Here is a 9,979-nt window from a genome sequence, read left to right on the forward strand (position 1 = left end):
GAGAGAGAGAGAGAGAGAGAGAGAGAGAGAGAGAGAGAGAGAGAGAGAGAGACTACTAGATGAATTAAAGCTTTTTGCCCCTTTGTGAATTTTTAAACATTTATTTTTATTTTATGTGCATTAGTGGTTTGCTATGGGTGTCAAGTCCCCTGGAAGTTTAATTACAGACAGTTGTGAGTTGCCATGTGGGTGTTGGGAACTGAACCCACGTCCTCTAGAAAAGCAGTCAGTACACTTAACCACTGAGCCATCTCTCCAGCCCCACTTTGTGATTTTTATGAAACTGGTTTATTCAATTTTTTTATAACCTAAACTAATTTGGAATTTACTATGTAGCCCAAGCAGGCCTTAAATTCACAGTGATCTTTCTTCCTCAGCTTCCCAAGAGCTGGGATTCTACATAAGAGCTACCACAACTGTCTTAGTTATGACACTTTATGCTACAACTTTATGGAATGAAGACATGGCTCAAAGTTAAGAGCACCTGATGTTCTTGCAAAGAACCTGAGTTTGATTCTCAGTAGCATGCTGGACACCTTACTACTACCTATAACTCCAGTTTTGACCTCTGCAGGCACCCACACACATAGCATACATTTACATAAACACACACATACACAGGAATAAAAAAATAATAACAGACTTTAAAATAAGCTACAATCTTGAGATACTACATAAAACACTCCAAAAACTTATTTATTTGTTTGTCTGTTTGTTTGCTTCTATTTGGTTTTTTGAGACAGGGTTTCTCTGTACCTTTGGAGCCTGTCCTGGAACTCGCTCTGTAGACCAGGTTGGCCTTTGTGGTAGACCACAGAGATCCACCTGCCTCTGCCTCCAGAGTCCTGGGATTAAAGGTGTGCGCTACCACTGCCTGGCTCCCAAGAAGTTTTAATCACATAAAAGCCTTACATGTTCAAGAAGGTGATTCTTGGCTGCTCTGGAACTCACTATGTAGACCAGTCTGCCTGCTTCTTCCTCCCCAGTGCTTTAATTTCAGGTATGTGTGTCTATGCCTGATGAGAAAATCCTGGCTTCAGTTTCGTGCTGTTTTCCAAGTTCTGTCCTATTCTGCTTAGGCACATGGATGCATTCAGATCAGAGACCACAAGAATGAAAAGTCACCCCACTCTGCCAAAACCCTGGCCTAACACTGAGTCTAACAGTACTTTTTCAAAAATTAAAGTCATTATAGAACACAAATGACTATAGAACAAGAAGGAAAATTATAAATTATTCATTCCATTGCTTGCATTTTATAGAAGGGGGAGGTTCTGTGAAGCCAACTTGTCAGAGTCACATTATCAGGTGATGTCCCAGATCTACCTATCATATGGTCTCTGAGCTAAAACATTACTCACAATTAAGAAATTTCCTTAAGAGCAGTGGTGGCACACACCTTTAATCTCAAGACTTGGGAGGCAGAGCCAGGAAAATCTCTGTGAGTTTAAGGCCAGCCTGGTCTACAGAGTGAGTTCCAGGACAGCTGAGGTTTTTCCAGAGGAACCTTGCCCTGGAAAACCAAAAATAAATAGATAGATAGATAGATAGATAGATAGATAGATAGATAGATAGATAGATAGATAGATAGATAGATAATATCCTCATAAAAAGACTTGGGAGTCTGGTGGGTTTGAGACCATCCAGGGATTCAAAAATAAAGACAGACTTCTGATCTCAGAATCATTTACTCGACAGGAGGCACTGATACTGTGGTATGTCCCTGAGTCTGTGATGTCGAGATCATGATAACAGTCACTGCTCACCTGTTCTCCAGATCTGGCATGCTTAGGTTTCTGGCAGCAAAGCACATTTTGAGAGGGATGACCTTCCTGTCCTTGGTGCTGTTCTGATGCTTTGGAGAACCAGAGTCTTCACTGCCACTAAAGTTTGGTGATTGGGGAGTGGCACCTTCCCATGGCAGATCTGATACTAAAGATGGCTTCTTGATATACGGTGTTACTTCTCGGATGAATTTGACTATGAAAAAAACAAAAAGCAAAAGAGGTTACCATTTTTGTTTCTGATGTAATGAAAACCAGACTATTCACATACAGGCAACATCTGGAGCGAAGTGAAAAGCAAACTTCAAATGCTATTGATATCCTTGAGCTTAACTCCACATCTCCTGAACTCACACTCAGGGGACTCACCCACTGAGAAACCTAACAATATTTATCTCTTTTGTAGACGAGAACCTTTCAAATATCAGAAAAATGTATCTCTTTCTTCCCAATACAAAGGAAAGTATTAAAGCTCAATTGACAGGGCTGGAGGAATGGCTCAGAGGTTAAGAGCACTGATCATTCTTTCAGAGAACCTGGGTTCAATTCTCAACACCCACATGGTAGCTCACAACTGTCTGTAACTCCAAGATCTGACACTTCACAGACATACATGCAGAGAAAAACACCAATGCACATAAAATAAAAATAAACAAATTTTGAGGGAAAAAAAAAGCTCAATTGATACAAGGGCAAATAAGGGTTGCATCCTGTCCTAAAGGAATGCTTAACCTGGATGGGGTACAGGAAGTTATATAAACATTATTACTGTGTTTGTGTCAAAGTACATATAAGCACAATGTCAACTAAACTGAAACCCCTTGCCTTTTCAAAATAGTCTACTACCACTAAATTCTCTTTCGAATACATAATATAGGTTGAGTATCCTATATCTAATATGCTAGCCACTAGAAGTCTTACAAATTTTGAAGTATCCGTATATACACAGAGATAAAAATATTTGTATATACACGAGAGGATGAACAAGAAATCCATTTTCATATAGACAGTATACATATGCTTGAAGGCGACTTAGGCAAGAGTATCTTCATCTGGACGGCTATATTAAGTCAGGTCTGGAATTTTCCACTTGTGTCAGTTGTGCTCAAAAAGCTTCAGGCTTTAGGTTTTTTTTTTTTTAATATTTATTTATTTATTATGTATACAATATTCTGTCTACATGTGTGCCTACAGGCCAGAAAGGGCACTAGATCTCATTACAGATGGTTGTGAGCCACCATGTGGTTGCTGGGAATTGAACTCAGGACCTTTGGAAGAGCAGGCAATGCTTTTAACTGCTGAGCCATCTCTCCAGCCCCAGGTTTTAGGTTTTGAATGAAGTATAGTTGATACACATTCACATAAAACAAAACTCAGAAGTACTAGGGTTTTATAATAATGATAGATTTCTATCACTAAAGGTAACTATTGTGTGATCATGGAAAGGTACTACATGTGTTAAGCACAACGTAAGAACAGACACATTTGTCTGTCTATCCACCAATTTCACACAATGGCAGTATATTATGCTTACTGTTTATTACTTGTATTCTGTTTAATAATGTGTCAGCACTCAGCTGGTCATTATCTTCCACCCCCTCCATGCCATCCAATAATGTTTTTTTATGAACACCCAACACTTCTACAGCACAACGGAGATACCTTTGTTGGAGAGTATTATTTTAAGGCTTGTTACTTTTGAGGCCTGTCCTGGAACTAGCTCTTGTAGTCCAGGCTGACCTGGGACTCACAGAGATAGGCCTGCCTCTGCCTCCCAAGTGCTGTAATTAAAGACTGCACCACCACCACCTGGCTAGGTGTTACTTTTGCTTATGCCGTGGAACATTTGTTTAATGATGCAAAGATGTGTTTGATTAAATAAAATTCCCCTGCAGTCAGGAGACTGCATTAGCAAGTAGCTGACAGGAAGTGGTGGGGAGGAGCCAGGTGGAGAAGGGCTTTTAAGGAGGGGCAAGGAGAAGAGGTGAGGTACTTGCTATGCAGCCTCTCTGAGGAGCAAAATTCCATCTCAACCTTTGACTCTTGAGTTCTTTAGACGGACAGAGATTTACACAAGTTCTCTTAGTGGCTCTGAATTCCCCCAGACTTCGGCTCTTGCAGCTTAAATGCTGCTGATGGTGGTGGACTTGCAGTTGCCGATTCGGACAGCTGTGGCCTTGCCTGGTTCAGTTCTTACTGCTTCAAAGCTCTCTGGTTTTACCTGCTGCTTCTAAGGTCCTCACCTAAAAACAAGAGTGATTCTACACAAGTGCAAGCTCCAGGCACACAGTGAATATACGATAAACAGCAGGTATCTTTCTTTGCCTGACTTAAAAACCCAGAGAAAGTTTTAAAAATTAACCCTAATCAGTAGAAGAGATGAAACCATTGTCATATGTTATTAATCTAAGCATTTGGGATACAGAAATAGGTGTATTTTTGTGAGTTCAGGGCCAGATGGGTTGATCTAGAGAGTTCCAGGATGGCCAAAACTACAAAGTGAGACCCTGTCTCAAACAAATGAAACAAGCAAAAAAACACCACACTGATATCTGCTGAAACCAAGCATACGAGGAAACATAATTCTAATGCTGCCATTTAGATATAGTGTAGATACTTGCATGTGTATATTTTTCCTGCATGTTTTTATAAATGCATTTCTGGGTGGAGAGAGTAAACGCTTGCTGCCTGGGTCACCAGGGAGACTTTTCATCCTGAAAGAATGAGCAGGAGTGTAGCCAGTATATTCCTTGTGCAGCTGACTCAGGCATTTCAATACACACTTGATCTCTGTGCTTTTAGGAGAGGATTAGGTCACGAGAACTTGGCAGAAACTCCTAAGGGTTTCAATCAATGCCAATGTCAGAGCCATGCTTTTGAACACTTACAGCACCATGCCAGTTACTGGGCTACCAACTGGGGGAAACAAAGCCATTCTAAATGAGTACCCTTGAAAAGTACAATGATTAAAAGAGTCCTTAATGATCTACTCAGGATTACCATCTATAATATGATTACTACAAACATGCTAAAACAAAAGCAAAGCAGCCACGCACCTAACCTAAGGGCCACTGTACTGAAAGAGCAGCCCAGATAGTAGACTGCTTTCCTAGAATGCATACAGCCCCTGGTCTGACATTCTGCACCTCACAAGCCAAGCATGGTGATTTATGCCTGTAATCCCAGCACTCAAGTAGTGGAAAGAGGAGGATTAAAAATTCATGGGCGATGCCTGGTGGTGGTGGCGCACGCCTTTAATCCCAGCACTTGGGAGGCAGAGGCAGGCGGATCTCTGTGAGTTCGAGACCAGCCTGGTCTACAAGAGCTAGTTCCAGGATAGGCTCCAAAGCCACAGAGAAACCCTGTCTCGAAACCCCTCCCCCCAAAAAAAAATCATGGGCAATAGTGGTCCATGCCTTTAATCCCTGTTTTGAGTTTGAGGCCAGTCTGGTCTACAGAGTGAGTTCCAGAAAAACCAAGGCTACACAAAGAAACCCTGCTTGGGGAAAGGGGAAACAAGGAAAGGTAAAACAAAACAGGCTTTTTTTTTTTAGGAGTTTATGCAAACTGACAAAAAAGGTTTTACTGTCCTCAGCTCGATTCTACATGGTTATTATATTAGCACAGAAACACCGGCTTTCACACCTTCACATATATAAACACACAAACCCCAACTATACTGAAATAATTGGGGCCTTTTACGATATAATTTCTTCTGGGTAGGCTTTTACCTACTAATCTAATAGGGTTAAGTAGCTGTGGGCTATTCATAAAATAAATACTTCTTAAATAGATTTTTAACTTTTTTCTCTGTAAAAGTTCCCTCAAACTGTAACAGAATACATAAATGTATTTTAAACATTCTAGGTTGACATTTTTAGGTGTTTTTGTGAGAAGACGGCCACCGTAAATCCGCCTTTGGAAACTGCCACTTACACAGTTTAAGACCCTCTTACAGCAATAAAGAAACAGGAAATCGCTTTCCTTTGATATTGATCACACTCACGTTAAATCATCTTATTCAGAGGATTGAAGGTGAGGAGGGCAGAAGAGGACCACCGGATCTGCTGTTCTCCTCAGCACTGCAGATCTTCCTGGCCTCTTCTCTGGAGTTCTGCTTTTTTTTTTTTTTTTTTTACAGGGCCCAGGCTGCCCTTGAACTTGCAATAATCTTCCTGTCTCTGCAGGCAGCAAGTGCAGGGATCACAAGTACAGGCCACCACACCCACCTCAATTTATACTTATTTTCTATGGCCTTCCTGATTTTCTTTTCTTTTTTTTTTTTTTTTTTTTTGTAGTTAAGTATGCTTTTCCTGCTTCTTTCTCTACAAAGAAGCACTGCTTTATATGAAGCAATGTATTGTTTCTTTTTCCGTTTACCTTTTTTGGTGACATATATATAGCTCATGTTGGTTTTGAATTTGCCATCCTCCTGCCTCAACCTTCTGAGTATTGGAAATTATAGGTCTGTGCTACTAAGTGAAATGTTCTGATCATGTAAAAGATTTTTTTTTTTTTAAAAAAAGTTCTTTTAAATTTTTTTTACAGGGCCATGCTGATCTCAAAATTGAGATCTTCTGGGGCTGGAGAGATGGCTCAGAGGTTAAGAGCATTGCCTGCTCTTCCAAAGGTCCTGAGTTCAATTCCCAGCAACCACATGGTGGCTCACAACCATCTGTAATGAGGTCTGGTGCCCTCTGCTGGCCTGCAGGCATACACACAGACAGAATACTGTATACATAATAAATAAATATTTAAAAAAAAAAATTGAGATCTTCTTGGGTTTGATTCCAAAGTGCTGGAATTACAGATATGTTAGAAATCACCACAGCTATCCTGCAGAGTTTTCCCCTCTTTGAGAAAAGGAAAAGCAAAATCTTTTATTGAAATAATGCCGTCTCTCATGATGAACTACATACAACACCACACTGCTGAGAGCAGAGCCCAGGAAACCCTGCGTATTAGCAAACACTCTACAGCAGATGACTTGTTGGTTTTGTTTTTCAAAACAAGGTTTCTTTGTATAGCTCTGACTGTCCTGGAACTCGCTCTGTAGACCAGGCTGCCCTCTGACTCACAGATCTGCCTACCTCTGCCTCTTAAATGCTGGGATTAAAGGTGTGCACAACCACTGCCTGGATTCTTTTTCTTATTTTTTCATAACCCCACTGAGAACATATAAAAATGTAATGCTAACCCTAATACCGACTAAGAAGCTTACCCGATACATACACTTACATATATGAGCTGTGTAATGACAGCAGGCACTGGACACAAATGGTCTGGAGAATGACAGCGTCATGTAAGACATCTGGAGCTGGGACTCCAGACAGCTCCCCAAAATGGCAAGCTAATTGTGCTTTGTCTTTCCCTTCACAAAAGACCAATTTTTAACAGCACACAGGTTTTTTTTTTTTTATTTATAATTCCCGGATCATCGTAGATCACCACCCTGGCACTTGTCACGTCCGTGTTTTGTCATCTATTCTGCTTGCCTGATGACACACCCACAAGAATAAAACACCACAAGATTAGATCAGATATGACAGTCCATGCCTATCACCTCAGGAAGTAGAGGCAGGAGAATGAGGTGTTTAAGGCTAACCTGGGCTATGAGGCCCTGACTCACAGAAACTTAACTAAAAAAAAAAAATAAACAAAAGGAAAGCTATGTCTCACCTCCAAAAAAAAAAAAAAAAAAAAAAAAANAAAAAAAAAAAAAAAAAAAAAAAAAGCAATCCCCAAAAAACTTTAGGCCAGCAGATAAAATAGAAATTGGGATGTAAAACATAATAAAAATGCTATAGAAATATAAAATTAAAATGTTACATATAACTGAATGTAACACTAGCAAAACAATGGAAAATACTTAGGAAAATACTACGCAAAATGTTCTCCATTAAACAAAAAAAGCTCTAGCCAGTAAAGTACAAGGAAATTCATCTCTTTCTTTGCTCCTAAGTGGATGTATCTTGGACTAGCTGGATAGACCGGATGGTTTGTTTTAGATCAGCACACTGAGTGATACACTGGACGGAAACATGGTATTAACCCAGCACAATAGCTGCCTTCACGGGGTCAGCAAGCACTCCATCCTGAACATCCAGTGAGAGCCACCACTGGGAATAAGAACTTCATCCAAGTTTCCATATCTGCAATCACTTTGTAACTTTTAAATTGCACAAAGAACTGCTATTTGTAACTGCTAGGCTTTTATTGTCATTAGAGATTTTCTGAATAATTTGGTGGAATAACCAAGTTCAGGAAGTGGAGATCTTAAAGACAAATATGTGCTTGACTGTGTTCTCTCCTCCTTATATAACATAATGGAGGACTGTGGCTGCAGCACACTGAGACCAACACTGAATGTGGAGCTATAGAGTAATATTTATATATTAATAACAATGAATAACAATGTTTTACTAGTTTCCTTGGTTAAATTATAATGAAAACAAAGAGTTGAACAATTCCACCATTAAAATTACTAGTAGAATGGTAGGGATTATAATCCATAAAATAAAAACCATGAGTTCATGCTGATATAAACAAATAACTAAGTAAATACATGAAAGAATAAGCTCTTTCTTACAGAAGAATACTAAATAAAAAATACCAGAGGAGGTTGGTGGGGATATAGCTCAGTTGGTAAAAGACTGCCAAGTACATATGAAACCAAGCTCCAACTCCAGTACACACCTGTAACGTCAGAACTCAGGAAGAGGAAGCAGGAGGTTTAGAATTTCAAGGTCATCCTTGACTACTGGTGAGTTTAAGACCAGACTGGGGTGCAGGAGACTACCCAAAATAAACACAATGATAATAATAGGAGAAAAAGGAACAAAAACAAGCAAACAAAAATGATCAAGTATCTTTCTTGCAGAAGAAAATATATTTGTTAAACTGGGCGGTGGTGGCATACACCTTTAATCTCAGGCAGAGGCAGGTGGATCTCTGTGAGTTCGAGACCAACCTGGTTGAGCTAGTTCCAAAGGACTAGTTCCAAAGGAGCTGAGGACAGGCTCCAAAGCTACAGAGAGACCCTGTAAAAAAAAAAAAAAAAAAAAAAAAAACAAACAAACAAAAAAAAAACAACCCAAAAATAAAAAATTAAAAAAAATATATTTGATATATTTGTTAACATAAAACCACCAAGAAGCTTAAATAAATGATGGGGTTTTTTAGAATTATGTATGGTTGGTATAATTTTGTTTTTTGTCTTTTTTGAAAGAAGGTTTCTCTGTGTAGCCCTGGCTGTCCTAAAATCAGATATCATCTGCCTCTACATCATGAGGCACTACCAAACCCAGCTGGTTTGTACAAACCACTAAATATTAAAAAAAAGATACAACCAAATGAGAGGGCTCTTTCTAATATACCTGGAACACACACATCACTGCCTCAGAGATCTGAGATCCTCCCCACTCTGACCCAGCTCTATTACTGACACACTACCCAACCATAAACAAATTACTTAATCTCTAGGCTTGTATTATAATCATCTGTGTAATGACTGTTATATTGCTATTACATGCTATTAAGAGACTCAGCTAAATATAAATCACACACTGCAGTATCATTACTCATTCAACCTTTGGGGAGGTTTATAATTCCAGGAGTATATAAGAATACTCCTCGGTGTGACATCTGTGCAAAATCAGACACTAAACAAACACATTCTTACACCCTAGCTCCTCCATGATGGCCCTTCCAGGTACTAATCTAATTATCATTAAGCCAGTTAATCCTTCACACTATCAACCAACTATAGTTCTGTACGGAACCCAAGGCTAAATAATGAAGAGTTTCTTATTCTTATCTGGGGTTTCCCCTCAACCCCTACCTTCAATAACCACAGGGTTTCTTTATGTAGCCTTGGCTGTCCTGGAACTTGCTTTGTAGACTAGGCTGGTCTTGAACTCAGAGACCCATCTGCCTGTGTCTCTGAGTACTGGGGTTAAAGGCATGTGTCACAATAGCCCAGCCTTATCTGAGGTTTTATAGATACTAAAAACTTGAGTTCATTGAAGATACCTGACTCTCTAATCCTCAGCTCTTTCTGCTAAAATTAATCACATACTTCTGCAATCTTTGCTGCAGGCTCACTGTTAGTCAGTAAGAGATTTTTCACAGCTGAGACATGCTGCATTTAAGAAAGCCATCACTCTTTCCCTTCCTTTGTTTAGAGACAGTATCTT

At 39.5% G+C, this 9,979-nt stretch overlaps 1 protein-coding gene across 1 annotated transcript in view; it reads right to left on the reverse strand.

Moving 5' to 3' along the window:
- Nucleotides 1-9,979, reverse strand: part of Sntb2 (syntrophin beta 2) — an 82,505-nt gene that overhangs the window by 39,799 nt on the left and 32,727 nt on the right. Inside the window, exon 2 of the mRNA XM_050144053.1 lies at nt 1,767-1,980. Within this exon, the coding sequence (XP_050000010.1) occupies nt 1,767-1,980 (214 nt within the window). The remainder of the gene's footprint in view (nt 1-1,766; nt 1,981-9,979) is intronic.

This window comes from Alexandromys fortis, unplaced genomic scaffold, assembly GCF_014885135.2.
Source record: "Alexandromys fortis isolate MF-2015 unplaced genomic scaffold, M_Fortis_MF-2015_v1.1 scaffold_1, whole genome shotgun sequence".
Taxonomy (NCBI): domain Eukaryota; kingdom Metazoa; phylum Chordata; class Mammalia; order Rodentia; family Cricetidae; genus Alexandromys; species Alexandromys fortis.